Below are 15,674 nucleotides of genomic sequence, written 5' to 3'. Positions count from 1 at the left end.
TGGAAGTGAAAGGTGTTCACCACTAGAGCAACCAATTCTAATCCGAGTTTATTTGGATTTGATTTGGATTGTTATTTTTTCAATCAGAAAACCGAGAATTCTATTAGGCAAAGTAACCGTGAAGAACTGTGGTTGGATGATAGAACACTTCCGCTCTTAGTTAGAAACTTTGGCCGTGAAAATGAAAAAAACTTTATAGGAGTATTTCTCCCTTTAACATGTCTAATGTGGCGCAAGTCTAAGTTAGTTGGGCTAGTAAGTATCAAATACCAGAAGATTATCGAGAAATGTATATTTTTAATCACTCTAAAAAATAATAGTCGAATATATATATATATATATATATATATATATATATATATATATATATATATGTGTGTGTGTGTGTGTGTGTGTGTTATATATATATATAATATACATAGTTTATATATTTTTTGGTTAATGAATGAAATTAATTTTTGTTTCCCGCTCGATATCCAGTACGAGCATTGATGCCCAATTAATGAAATTTCGTAAATAGGAAAACGTTTACTTTTTTTCGAAATCAGTGTTTGACCATAAATTTTCAAATTTTTACTTGAAGATAGATTTTGAAATTTTTCGAAAATTTAAAAAAGTTTAAAAAGTTATTTTTTAAAATTTTCACTTAAATTACTCACAAAACTTTAAAAACAACCCAAAATTATATTCATGTCCAAATATTTCAAATACCATTGGGTAAAGAAAAGGAAAGTTGGGTAAATCCTTTTTAAGGTAGTGAAAGAGATGGTTGACTGGCGGCAATTTGGTGAGTGATAGTGTGAGCCTCTCGCTCCACCTAACCTCAAATTATAGCTGGTCAATTTTACCCTTCAACAACTCCATTATTACGATTAAACCACTTTCTTCCTCTATTTAAACATAAATCCTTACATGTGAAAAGTGAAATCCAAAAAGTTAGAGAGCAATGGAGTCTGTTACCGTTGAGAATTACGTGTTCCCACCAGCAATGGTGAAGCCTACTGGTTCTACCAATACTTTTTTCCTTGCCGGCGCAGGTTTAATTAATCTTTTTTGGTTTGTTCTAATCGAATTATGTGTTTAATCTCACTCTAATTTAATTATGTGTGCAGGAAATAGAGGTTTGGAGATTGAAGGAAAGTTTGTGAAGTTCACTGCGATCGGCGTGTACTTTGAAGAGACTGCTCTTCCTTTTCTCGCCACTAAATGGAAAAGCAAAAGCTCCGAGGAGTTGGCTAAGTCACTCGACTTTTTCAGGGATATCGTCACAGGTAACAATTTATTTGATAGAGTTTAACAGGGGCGTATCTATGTGTTGGAGCACGGGCACGCGAACCCATGTTCATTTCTCGATACCATATATAATAATGTTATATCTCTTAAAAATTTCTTAAATAAATGAATACTATAATATAATGATGGATGCACCTTTATGAGTTGAAGTTAGAGGTTCAAATCTGAGTTTGTAGACATGTCTAGTGTCCCTCTTGTGTTTTAATTAAGTATTTTTCTTTCTTTTTTTATTTGTTTATTCATTCAAACACTCGTAAGAGGTTCAAATCCCAGTTTGTAAAGTATTTTTTTTCTTTTTCTTTCTTTTTTATTTGATTTACTCATTCGAAATCCCCAAATCTAACACATTGAAATCCTTGATCTCCTTTTGTCATCGCAAAATTTTATTTAATTAAAACTAATAGCAGTAAATGATGTAGTATGGTTCAATGATTCCAGCATTTTTGATATGGAGTGTAGGTATATGTATCTAGAATTTCTAGCATTTTTGATATCTAGAATTAAAACTAATAGCAGTAGAAATTTCTAGAATTTTTTTAATTTTAACCTATAATATCTAAATGATTATGGATTCATGTTAGGATCCTAAAGGTTGAACCCGTCAAATATAAATTCTAGATTCAGGTCTTTGTAATAGTGCACCCATCTTTTTGGAATAGTGATCCCGCCATTGGAGTTTAAGGTATATGCACTAACGGTATAAAAATAACTTATATGTAAATTATACTGATGTATAAAAAGTTCATTATATTGTCGGTGTATATACTTAAATCCTATTTGATATGGTCAAGTAAATAGATTAGTGTCCTTTGTAACACGGTATTGAGGGAAATTATTGAAGAAGAAAATTATGCTATAAAAACAACACGGTTTTGGGATGCAGAAAGAGGTGTTAAATTTATCTCAAAAACTGTAACCATCCAAATCCATCAAATTTTTGGCAGGATGAGCTAAGGATATACATTCATAGGTCAATTTGGGTAGAGACAGATTCAGGATCTGAACTTTATATAGATTCTATCACAACTCATGTGATGTATTGGTTTCGATATTAATTAATTGAACTTTTTAATGAATTTTTTAACACATATTTTCTGAGCCAAATTAGTTGAACTCTACATCAGCCCCTGGTTCTACATGTCAATAAATCTTCAGAGGCAGATTTAGGGAGGTGGAAGTGGGTTGAACCTCCCTTGCCAAAATATTACAGTGTACATATGAGGCAAAATTTGTTTTGTTCCTCTATATATTATATTTTGAAACCCATTGACATATCCCAAAAGTGTAGCCCAGTTTTAAAGGGGGGTCAAAATCTTTGTAAGGTCGCTGGTTCAATTCCCACGGAGAATGACTCTTATAAATAAGAAGTTCAGGAATTAGATTTGAGGGCTTTATTAATATAACATTCTACATATCTAGGGTCTTAAAACAATTAAGAGGTTTCTCTCCATCTAAGTTAAGGTTTGTGAATGTTCCCAAAAGTGTAGCCCAGTTTTAAAGGGGGGTCAAAATCTTTGTAAGGTCGCTGGTTCAATTCCCACGGAGAATGACTCTTATAAATAAGAAGTTCAGGAATTAGATTTGAGGGCTTTATTAATATAACATTCTACATATCTAGGGTCTTAAAACAATTAAGAGGTTTCTCTCCATCTAAGTTAAGGTTTGTGAATGTTTTCATACTTTCTCTCTGGCAGGTCCTTTTGAGAAATTCACTCGAGTGACTATGATCTTGCCTTTGACGGGTAAGCAATACTCAGAGAAGGTGGCAGAAAATTGTGTTGCCCATTGGAAAGCAATAGGAACCTACACCGATGCAGAAAATCAGGCCATTGAAAAGTTCCTCAACATTTTCCAGAATGAAACCTTCCCGCCGGGTGCCTCCATCCTTTTTACTCAATCACCTGTTGGGGCATTGACGGTATGTATGATCAATTATAGAGAGCGATAATAGAAATTAGACATTTGCATCATCTGATAGGACCCTTTTGACAATATTTATGCACCAAAAAGATGAACAACATTTATCTGTAAGCTCATTGATGTTCCTTCTATATTTTTCTTTGTCCAAGTCCAGATTAGCTTCATTAAAGATGATTCAATTACTGGCACTGGAAATGCTGTTATAGAGAACAAACAATTGTCTGAAGCAGTGCTGGAATCCATAATTGGCAAACATGGAGTTTCCCCTGCAGCAAAGTGTAGTATCGCCGAAAGAGTGTCAGAACTATTCAAAAAGAGCTATGCCGACGCTTCAATTTGTGAAAAACCAGGAATTGAGAAATCCTCCGATCCAGTGATTGAGGAGAAACCTACCATTCCAGAAATTGGAGTCTAGTTAGGACAACAAAAAAGGTTATAATGCTGAATCTCCTTTGTCAACTGAACCTGATGTTGTCAACGTTGCATGAGTATACTAGAGGAATGATTTAGCCGCTTAGGCTTTTCTAGCTTCTCTACTATGTAGTAGTATTCAACAAGGTCCCATCTTTGAAACTGTGTTAGCTGTGTAATGTGGGAGGCTCAACGTGCCTTTTGATGAATTTAAATCATTATTTATCAAAATATGTTCTTACCAATTGGACCAGTGAGCAATATGGGGCTACAGCTGTGATATTATATTCGTATCCATTCCATATTAAAATATGTTCATACCCATTTATCAAGATATGTTGTGGAATATTTTTCAATGTTTGGATGGAAATATTTATCAAAAGTTAATAATACTATTGGCAAACTAAGAGTGTTTTGATAATATTTTTTGAGTATAGAAATGACTTCCGCCCATAAGTAATGGAAGTCACTTTCACCATTGCTGTGTTGTCTTCTTCTCAAATATCTTTGTCCCTGTAGGCATTAAACACCCAATAAAAATACTCTCTGTTTTACTTTAGGTATCCTAAGTTGTTTTTAATCTGAACCAATCGTAGAGAGGTGTTTTACCATTATATATACAAGGTACTTGTTAAAGTAGGATCGAGATCTTTCAAATAATTAAGCTTTGCTTGCATAAGATGTAGTACATTTTCAACAATTCGTTGGGACAGAGGAGTAGTAAAGTTGCCGCTGGATTTGGAATGAGTGATTTGTCGAATTTTTTGCATGTCTACTTATATCTGGGTACTTTTCTCTATAGCTGCAAGTAGTAATTGTTGGTCCATAATCTGCCATAAAATAATTTTACGAGCTACATTTATCTTCACTCATAAATTGAGAATTTTGTGAGTAATAAATAGTTACCATTAAAGTGGTTTGTCTATTTGAACTCATGGAGCATTCTTAATAATTTTGTACAATTTTGTACATGTGAAATTATGTCTATTCATGAATTGAGCATTATGATTAATAAGTAGGATCCACAAAATGGTCTATTTATTTGAGTCATTAAAATCTGCTTAATGTACCATGTGAAAATTATCCTTATAAATCTACATTAGTGGTGGAAGTTCTTAACTAGAAAAAAGAGTCTTATCTTTGAATACTAGTGAGACCAACTCCACCCATGAGAAGAGATATTGGGGTTTTCGCTGAACGGAGAAAATATAATATCTTAGGTTCTTGTGTATTTAATAAAAGGATAATTTATTGCAAAAGGAGATATTATGCATCCTAGAAATAGGAAGAACATAATATATGCCTTGAGCTCATAGTATAATTATAAGGAGAATGGAAATCAATATCATATTTATTTTAATTCATGAAACTACTTAAAACGGTTATTCTCCAGTTTGGTTACAGGCTGGTAGTCATGAATTTGACGAACTCCGATTGACCTGAAACTTGGTAGGTTCATCAAAAACGATCTAGTGAGAAAAACTCACTGCTATGCGGTGAATCATGTTATTTTTCGGCATTTTGAGGTCGTTTAGATGAGTTTTCAAGCAGTTTATTAAATTGAATTTGTTATAAATATGAAAAATTATTCTTTTTATATCGGCTATATTTGTGTTAAATCTGAAACATGATGATTTAACTGGATATGATATATAGCAAGAATGCAAATCACATGGATTTAATACTAAATACGTCAAAAATAATTTATTCGAATTTGGTCTAGTTTTTGACGATCGTGAATTTTACGATCTCCGAATGACCTGAAATTCGGTATGATCATCGAAAACGATCAGTTAAGGAGAACTCACTGCTATGCAGTGAATCACATCGTATTTTGACGATTTGAGATCGTTTAGATGAGATTTTTTGGAGGTTTGGCGGATTAAAATGTGATTTACATATGAAAAGTCATTCTTTCTATCATTTTATTTATGTCTAATCTGGAACATGATAACACATGTTGATTTGACATGAATTGGTATATGATAAGAATGTAGGTCATATTTTAAATTCTTAAAAAATGCTTAAAATGGTAATTTTTCAAATTTCGTCGTAATTTTTGGAGATTGTGATTTTAACGATCTTCGATTGATCTGAAATTTGGTAGGTTTATCAGAAACAGTCCAGTGATCAATTCCCATTGCTATGCAGTAAAAAATATTAATTTTAGCGTTTTAAGACTGTTTAAATGGGGTTTTGAGTATTTTTTAAATTTTAAAACTTAATCCTCAGAGAAAAGTTCGTGGTTGTGATAAAGTGGTGATAGGAATTAACCCCTATGGTCTCCATTTTTTATTTATAGTGAGATAATAAATTTACGCGTTGACATTAGGTCTTCCTTCATATTGAATAAATTTATTATGAACTCACTGGGTATAGTTACTAGTTATTGATAACCTGTATTAACTCTCTATCTGAGTTTAAGGGTTGAATCAATTTTATAACTAAAATACAATCATGATTAAGTGGTGATAGAAATATATTTCTATGGTCTTCCACTATTAATTTCAAGTGAGTAATAAATTTACGCGTTGACTTTAGGTCTTCCTCCATATCGGATAAATTTATTGTAAGCTCACTAGGTGAAATACTAGTAATTGATATCGTGTACTTACTCTCCATCTGAGTATATATGTTGGATCAATGGAACTAGAACTATTAATTATGATGTTCACTTGACTTAAATTAACAGTATACTCTCCATCTGAGTTGGGTCTGTTTTAATTATTGGAGTGAATAATCTGGCATTACATATGTATGTTGTATGAGTAATTCTTTTCCCATCGAAATTGCTATTCGAGGTGCATGAATACATATATGTGTAGTGTGTTTAAAATTTTCGTATTAAAAAGTTATATACAATTGATTGAAAATAATAGTATACTCTCCATTTGAGTTGGTTCTATTTATTTTTGGATTCTATAATTCTTGCATTATATAATATACTTTGCATGAATGATTCTTTTCCCATCGAAATTTATTATTCGAGATGCATGTATGTATATAAATATTGAAAGCAATCTTAATTTTATTATTCAGTGTTTTGACTTATTATGATCTATTTAATATTTTTATCTCAACTCCACAATGACTTTATGCAATTTGTTGTATTACTTGTTAAAATTTTCTTTTAGTGATAAAACATTAATTTAAAGGATGCAATATATGTACCTTTTGTTAGAAGGAATTTAATTTCGGTTTCTAGGCAAAATAAGAGATGGATATTTGTCTTATTTTTCGAATAATTCTTGAGTTATTGAGTTTGATAAACATTTTATCTCTTCTGGTACATGAATGCATGACCTTGTTATTGTATATTAATGTCTCTCCTGAACAGAATAATCTTAGTCTACCTCATAAGAAAATATTTTTCAAAATTGAGTAAAACTTATTTGTGCACTTTTGTCTAAGTCATATTAATCTGGATAGGATTTCAAGTTGGTCAAAGATGAACCTTAATGTTCTTGAAAGTAGAGGCACTACCAACTTGTGGATCTTGTTTGGAAGGAAATTTGACTAAAGAATATTTCCCTTCAAAAGGAAATAAAGCTAGTGATAAGCTAGAATGAATCCCTTCTGATTTGTATGGTTAAATGAACATACTCGTAAGAGATAGTTTTGAGTATTTTGTGACGTTCAGAAATGATTACTCAAAATATTAATATATTTATTTGATGCACCGTAAGTCTTAATTGTAACGACTCGGCCGGTCGTTTTGACTATTGCAATCCCGTTCTCTCATTTACTGCTCAAATTGTGAATTACAGTTGTTATTTGGCTTGCCGGGGTAATTGATTTGGGTTCTGTGAGGTTTTAAAATGATTTAGAGCGCTTAGTTCCAAGGTTTAGAATTTAAGTTGAAAAGGTTGACCGGATGTTAACTTATGTGTAACGACCCCGGAGAAATTTTGCAAAGAAAATTAAAGTTTGGTGGTGCCAAGGTAGATCAATTAGTACAAAGATTAGCACCGATGTGTAAAGGAAAATTTTGTCGGAAAAAGGTCATTTCTGCGACCACTATGCGGTCGCAGAATCACTCTTTGGACCGCATAATGGTCGCAAAGTGGCTCAGGAGAGGGGCAGCATTGGAGGAAAATCTGTGGTGCACTATGCGACCTGTTTTGCGGTGCATTATGCGACCGCAGAACAAGTATGCGGACCGCATAATGGCCGCAGATCGGGTCAGTAACGCCCAGCTTTGGAGGCCAAATTATGCGACGGGTATGCGTACCGCATACCCGTTATGCGATCGCATAACTGCGTAGGAGCTTTCATTCTTTCTAATTTTTTACCTGACCCAACTTCGATTTATAGCCCTTGAAGCTCATTTTTGAGCCAAAATCTGATATTTTAGAGAGAGGTGAGAGCATTTTAGAGAGAGAAAGTGAATACTTAGTGATTTATCCATTAATTCTTGTTCAAGGTTTGAAGATTTCACAAGGACCTTGCTAGGGCCTCAAAGAGGTAAGAATTTCTTTCCCTAATTCTTCAATTTTGGGTTTGGAGTAAAGATGGGCGATTAATAGTATGATTCTTGGGTGTAGAGTATCATATATACATACCAATAAAGTTGTGGAAAGATTGTTAAGTTCAAATGGGTAAGGATTGAGTTGAAAATGGTAGAAATCTTCATAGACTTTAATTGAAGATTTGAGGGTCGAGTTGGTGTCGGATTTTGGTGAAATTTATATGGTTGGACTCGTGATTGGATGAGCGTTCATATTCGGTAACTTTTATCGGGTTCCGATACGTGGACCCCACGAGCGATTTTTGAGTTAATTTCGAATTTTATTGAAAAAATTAGTATCTCCTTATGGAATTAATTACAATAATTGGTATTGACTGAATTGAGTTAATTGTGGCTAGATACGAGGCTTTCAGAGACCAATTCTCGTGGAAAGGGCATAGCGGAATAAAGAATTATACGGGTTGAGGTAAGTAACAGTTTTAAATCCGGTCCTGAGGGTATGAAACCACAGATTTTGATATCATGTGATTATTTTGGAGGTGACGCACATGCTAGGTGACAGGCGTGTGGGCATGCACCGAGGGGATTGTGACTTGGTCCGTCCCGGGAAATTATAAAGTTGAATAATTTATTGTTAGCTATATGATCTCTATGTGTTGAAGAAACTTGACTATAAATCATGTTAGAAATCATGCTTAGGCTATGTTATAGTACCGTTGAGACCCATAGAGGTCGCGTACTTGTTGAATTATTTGCTAATTGTTGTCTTGTACTCAGTCATGATTTTTCTTGCGTATTATACCTCAGTCTTTCTGGATATTTATTGATATACTATGTTATCTTTGTTCGGGCTGATCTTTGTGATTTCTGAGAGCCCGAGAGACTTGAGAGGTTAAGGAATGAGTAAGGCTGAGGGCCTGTCGGTGAGGTAAGGATATTATGGCACGTGAGTTGTCCGTGCAGGATATTATAGCACGTGAGTTGTCCGTGCAGCACGTGAGTTATCCGTGCAGACTATGGCGCTTGGGTTGTAGGAGCCCCTCCGGAGTCTGTACACACCCCTAGTGAGCGCGGGTACCCATTGAGTGTGAGTGCTGAGGGCTGAGAGCCGAGTGGTTGAGCTGTTGCGATGAGCTGAGTGATTGTTGCTTGAGAGGCTGTACTTGCTTTGCATTTGTTGTTACACTTGGTTGCTATCTGTCATTGTTGTGAAATCTCTGAAAGAATTTTATATCCGGATTACTTGAAATTGAACTGTATAAAATTGATTTGACTTAAACTGCCGGATTTAAAAGCATGTCTATTCCTTGCTGGAACTACTGAAAGTGAACTATGACTGTGTAGATCGTCATTATCTTCAGTTCCTTAATTATTATTGTTAATTGCTGAGTTGGTTGTACTCATACTACATCCTGCACTTCGTGTGCAGATCCATGTATTCTGGGACATAGCGGGTGTTGATCATTTCGCGTAGTTGACTTTCAGGAGATTTTGAGGTAGGTGCCGTGTTCCGTAGACCTTGTCTCTCCTTCTCTATCTCCTTGTTTACTGTATTTGGTCTCAGACTATTATAAACCGTATTTTCCAGACTTGTACTCACATTAGATGCTCATGTACTCAGTGACACCAGGTTTTGGGAGTGTTGTATCGGAAATTGCTAGATCTTTGGTATTGTATTAAACATTACGTTTTTAAATTTAAAGGAAATAGTGGGTTATTGATGTTGTCGGCTTGCCCAGTACTGAGATAGGCGCCATCACGACATGTTAGGATTTTGGGTCGTAACATTAATGATTTAAGCAATTCAAGGTTTTTAAGACATGAAACGGAGAAGCACCAAGAAAATATATTAAGTTACTGCAATTTGATTGTAATGGCAAGCACCTCTCTAAAGAGTTCTTTTGTTACTTATCAGAATAAGGGATTACATCTCAATTGTCTACACTGTAAACTCCATAATAGAGTGGTGTGGTAGAAAGAAGAAATAAGTCTCTTTTGGATAATTACACTCCGTATTCAATTCAAAGTCTCTTTTGAATGTAAGCTCAGTTTGTAAGCTCTAAGTGGTGTAATTACACTCCGTATTCAATTTCAAAATTCATCCATTAAATCTTATTTAACTCCCCATGTTAAGATTCAGATACTAATCAATTAAATTAAATTACTAACGATTTAATTTATTGATTATTTCCTTTAGACTTTCGCTTAATTTATTTCATGTGTCGGATACAAAATCCATCGGCCGTATATCATCAATCTCTAAACCGAGACATGGATTCCATCAACTAACTATTACTTCGCCAGTGTACATTATTATTATCCAATTTACCAGGCATATTGACCCACGAAAGAATTTCGCCTTTTAATAAATCAAAACAATAATAATATACACAACTAATAATAATTATATCAAGATTAAGAGTATAAGTACATTTAATAGCTAGAGAGTTTATTTTATTAAGTCAGTATAAAATACTTATCGCTACTTGGTCCGTTCAATACATACAAAATGTACTAGTACAAGAAGTTGGAATTAAACTATTCTCATAATCAAGATAAATTATATTTAATCTTGTGCTACAATCATCAATGATGGTTTGTCCAATTTCATCATTAGATTGTGAACTCAAACTTTATACTTATAAGAACCGATGATTCAATCTTCCGTGTATAAGCTAAACTCTATACGCTAAATCATCTACTATATAAGCAAAGGACACAGACTAATATATGATCTATTTAAAACTTTATTAAAACTGAATAAATAATTATTTCATAATAAATGCTATATCTAAATCAAACCCATGGTTAATAGCGTATATCCCAACAGTAATTACATCATTCTGCTGTGGGATAGTTCTGTTTATGAAAACCTTTTGATAGAGATTGCAGTTCAATCTTGATTTTTTGAGAATTTTTGGGCAGGCCAGTTTGGCTCTAGGATTAAAAGGAGTGAACTTGATCGTGGTTTCCAATTGGGGAATGTTTTCTGCAGAATGCACATTATGGTGCCTTTGATATGTCATTCTATGAGTGAGCAGGAGAATATCCTATAATTCTGTTGAATTATCGTCTGTGCATTTCAAGAAATAAGTGATTAGATATCAATCGAGCTCCTAAGTAAATAGGGGTTCTTTTCTTAAAAGGAGAATAGTTTTGAAGGTGGTGTTAATTAAAGAGAAATGTTTAACGAAAGATTGTAGTTTATCTTATTCAAATCTTTTTTTTCTCGTCACAGATAGTATGCGAAAGTAATGCTTTTTATAATATGATTATTTCGGAGATTTGTGGTACTGAAATGTCTAGGTTTATACGTACTAACTATCCATAGGGGATAACTTTTATCTTGCTCTATTTATGCATTGGAATCTATTTTATGCAGGGGGATCATAATTGTGAAGCTATAACATGGACAGGACTTAAGGTTAAGAGCAATATCGAGGATAAGAATTGGCAAAGATCATTCGAAATGGTATCCTGCAGCAACTGTGACTTTCATGTATGAACTAAAGATCTAAATCAATGAAGGCATGATGGGGACCTTGACTGTGATGACCCAAAAATATCATCTTTAAATTTAATAATTAATTCTGTATTCTAAGACCTCAAAAAGTACTATTTATCATTCCTCGACTTGCTTGCGCAGTCTGTAAAATTTTCTGAAAAGTTTTTATGTGAAAAATGGATTAAAATGTGAATTAAAGCTTTAAAACTCAACTGAATTGACTTTAGTCAACATTTTGAGCAATCAGACTCGGATCAGTATTTTGGCAGTTCCGGTAGGTCTGTATCGTGATTTGGGACTTGGTCGTATGCCCGAAATCAAATTCCGAGGTCCCTAACCCGAGATATGGAATTTTAATAAAAAATTAAAAGTTTAAGTTTAAATTATGACCGAATGTCGAATTATGTGCAAACGACCCCAGAATAGAATTTTGATGATTCCAACAGTACCGTATGGTAATTTTGGACTTAGGAGCGTGGTCGAAATTTTATTTGAAAGTCCGTAGTGAAATTAGGCTTGAAATGGCTAAAACAAGAATTTAAGTCTAGAAATTTGACCGGGAAGTTGACTTTTTGATACCGGAGTCGGAATACAGTTCCAAAAATTCTCATAACTCCATTATGTCATTTATGACTTGTGTGCAAAATTTGAGGTCAATCGGAGTTGATTTGATAGGTTTCGAAATCGAATGTAGAAGTTGGAAATTATAAGTTTCATTAAGATTGAATTGGAGCATAATTCGTGATTTTAGTGTCGTTTTAGGTGATTTGAGGTTTCAAATAAGTTTGTATGATATTTTAGGACTTGTTGGTATATTTGGTTGAGGTCTCGAGGGCCTCGGGTGAGTTTCGGATGGTTAACGGATCAAAAGTTGGACTTAAAAAGCTGCTGCAATTTTTTCTTATGGTGGATATTTTGGGTTGTGATCGAGCCCAAGATCGAGCCCAGATATCGAGCCCAGGGTCGACGGCCTGAGGCGAAGCCAGGGACGAGGCTCAATATCGAAGCCAGGGACGAGACTGAATATCGAAGCCACGATCGAAGGTCCAGCTCGAGGGCCATGATCGAAGGTAATGCTCGAGGGCCAGGATTGAGACTCAAGATCGAGGTCACAATCGAAGGCTCAGGCTCGATGCCATGATCGAGACTATGATCGAAGGACCAGGCTCGATGACATAATCGAGGCCATGACCGAGGTCCCGGCTCGAGCCTGTGATCGAAGCCTAGGCCTAGGCTCGAGGGCCATGATCGAGGCCCAGTTCGAGGCCCAGTTCCGAAGGCTGTCTAGGCAGTTTTATAAAAAGAGGGCATTCGTCCCATTCGCTATTTTTAACAAATTGGAACATGAGCATAGGCGATTTTGGATAGATTTTCAAGGAAAGACATTGGGATAAGTGATTCTAATTCGGATGTGGTCTATATACATAAATATATCACTGTTTTCACCATTTAATTAGTGTTTTGAGATTGAAATTTGAAAATTTTTTAAAATCGCATAGAAACGAATTTTTGAGATTTCGGTATCAACTCGGAGTTGGATTTGAGTGAAACTGGTATAGTTGGACTCGTAATTGAATGGGTTGTCGGATTTCGTAACTTTTGCCAGATTCTGCGACATGGGCCCCACAGTTGAATTTTTATTAATTTTGAATTTTTATTGAAAAATATAGTATTTTCTTATGGAATTGATTCCTATAATTGTTAGTGATTGTATCGAATTATTATAAGCTAGATTCAAGCCAGATAGAGTTGGATAATCGTGAAAAAGGCCTTCTATTGGATTAAATTGGGGCAAGACGATGTAAGTCTCTTGTCTAATCTTGTGAGGAAGAAATTACCCCATAGATAATTAAGGTAATAATTGTTGCTAATTGTGGGGGCTACGTACGCACCAGGTGACGAGGGTCCGTGCGTAACTACTATTAATGCTAAAGTCCGGGTAGTTTAGGACTCAAAGCATGAATTACTTGTGTAAATTGTATTCTTGTTTAATCAATATTATTTGATATATATATATATATATATATATATATATATTGTGAATTGTTAGATAAAAATATTTAAAGATGAAAATCTCATATGCTTAATTTTCGGTTTAAATAAATAAATTGTTAATTGTGAATTGTTAGATAAAAATATTTAAAGATGAAAATCTCATATGCTTAATTTTCGGTTTAAATAAATAAATTATTAAAAGAAATTGTTCATCCTCCTGAATTTATCTTATAATGAATATACTCTCTTTCCGGAGGTACATAAGAAAACGTCCTCCTTTCTTGTGGAGTGGGCCAAATGTCTCGGCAGGATAGATGCATCTATGGATCATTCCGCACGTCCCTCGGCAGTGTACACGACACTCTGAATCGGGCCGAACGACCTCGGCAGAAATCGTGCTTAATAATAATACTTACACGATACTTTGATAGTTTATTGTAGCTTGTGAAGCTAATTGATAAATTGGAGATCTTTGGAATTTAAAGAATTATTATTCCTGCTTGTTAAGGAATTATTGTTATTCTTGTAAATGAGACTAATTGATAAATTTATTGGAATTTAATTAATATATTGAGGATTGTTGCATTTGAAGGAATTTAATTATTTCTGTTGGTTAAATAAATTATTGTTATATTCTGTGAATCATGCTGATTTAGATATTCTAGTTTTATTTCAGTTATTATTATTGACCCATAGTGAGTGTCAAAGTCGGCTATCTCGTCTCTACCACTTCGAGATTAGGCTTGATACTTACTGGGTACACGTTGTTTACGTACTCATACTACACTGGCTGCACTTTTTGTGTAGGACCTGAGGCAAGTACTAGTGGGGGACCTATCGCCTTACACCCACGTTATCCAGAGGCATAGTGGTGAGCTGCCTTTCTGAGCCTTTCTGCAGCTACCGGTGTCCCTTCTTATATTTACATTCTGTCTATTTTTATTTCAACCAGTATTTGAGATTTTGTATAATCTACTAGAATACTCATACACTTGTGACACCAATTCTTGGCACACACATTGGTTGAATGAAGAGTTGCTTATTTTTTTGGTTATTTTAAATTACGGGGTAGCTTGCTTGACTATAGTGTTGGGCGCCATCACGACCTATAGGTGAAATTGGGTCGTGACATTGACTCTCCGCGAGAAAAGGTAATTAGTAGAGAGTAGTCGTACGAAAGTCTTTGACATTGACCATGAAAACAAATAGGTTGGTTGAACTTCATGCTTTATAGTATGTTTCATCACTATAAGATGTTATATTGCTATGTCTAAACTTTTTCCTCTGAGCTGTTGAACACTGTCAGTGGTTCCTATAACTTTTTTATGAACATTATGTCATGCTTTATTTGGCGAGGAATACGAATAAAACTGTCACGACCCGAAATTTTCACTTTCGGGACCGTGATGGCACCTAACATTTCACTTGCTAGGCAAGCCAACATTAGAATAATCTTAACTATTTTTAAACAAATTATATTTAACGGAAGTCAATTACTAAAATAAAGTGCAAAAGAACATAACTACCGAATCATCAAAATACATCCCCAAATTTAGTGTCACAAGTACAGAGCTACTAGAATAATACAAATAAAGGTCTGAATAAAATTCAAGTTGTTTGAAAGATAATATACAGCTAAGATAAGATAGAAGGGGACTTCAGAACTGCGGACGTTGTGCAGTTATACCTCAAGTCTCCTTTGGGTAGCTGAATCCGAGCAAGTCTTTGGTACTCCGTTGGGACCAACTCCAAAATCTGCACAAGATGTGCAAAGTGTAGTATGAGTACAACCGACCCCATGTACTCCGTAGGTGTCGAGCCTAACCTCGACGAAGTAGTGACGAGGCTATGACAAGACATGTACGTAAATAACTTGTACAAGCATATACAAATATGAAGCAACAATAACACAATAGTTAACAATTTATAAATTTGGGAGGGGACATGCAAAGGGGAATGTTATAGAAATTTCAGCAGGAGGAGTGTCACGTAGCAGCCAATTAATTCATCAACAATAAAATGAGCAAATGATAATATGAAAATGGCAAGGCATCACCCTTCGTGCTTTAACTCTCTTTTGGC

The 15,674-nt window shown here is 34.6% G+C and overlaps 1 protein-coding gene across 1 annotated transcript; it reads left to right on the top strand.

The window, feature by feature from the left end:
* Nucleotides 1-885: 885 nt before the first annotated feature.
* Nucleotides 886-3,869, top strand: LOC104084789 (chalcone--flavanone isomerase). The gene is made up of 4 exons (XM_009588739.4): nucleotides 886-1,037; nucleotides 1,113-1,271; nucleotides 2,988-3,211; nucleotides 3,368-3,869. Exons 1-4 carry the CDS (start codon nucleotides 947-949, stop codon nucleotides 3,626-3,628), a joined length of 735 nt encoding a protein of 244 aa, XP_009587034.1. The 5' UTR covers nucleotides 886-946; the 3' UTR covers nucleotides 3,629-3,869.
* The last annotated feature ends 11,805 nt before the right edge of the window (nucleotides 3,870-15,674 follow it).

The sequence above is a fragment of the Nicotiana tomentosiformis genome, chromosome 10 (assembly GCF_000390325.3).
Source record: "Nicotiana tomentosiformis chromosome 10, ASM39032v3, whole genome shotgun sequence".
NCBI classification, from domain to species: domain Eukaryota; kingdom Viridiplantae; phylum Streptophyta; class Magnoliopsida; order Solanales; family Solanaceae; genus Nicotiana; species Nicotiana tomentosiformis.
The sequence above is the reverse complement of the archived record's forward strand: the minus strand, read 5'-3'. Positions and strand labels throughout refer to the sequence as shown.

Excerpts from the sequence above, each read along its gene's own strand:
- LOC104084789 (XM_009588739.4), top strand. The coding sequence starts at position 947 with ATGGAGTCTGTTACCGTTGAGAATTACGTGTTCCCACCAGCAATGGTG. Across the intron at positions 1,272-2,987 it reads TTTCAGGGATATCGTCACAG|GTCCTTTTGAGAAATTCACT; the intron begins GTAACAATTTAT and ends TCTCTCTGGCAG. Across the intron at positions 3,212-3,367 it reads CACCTGTTGGGGCATTGACG|ATTAGCTTCATTAAAGATGA; the intron begins GTATGTATGATC and ends GTCCAAGTCCAG.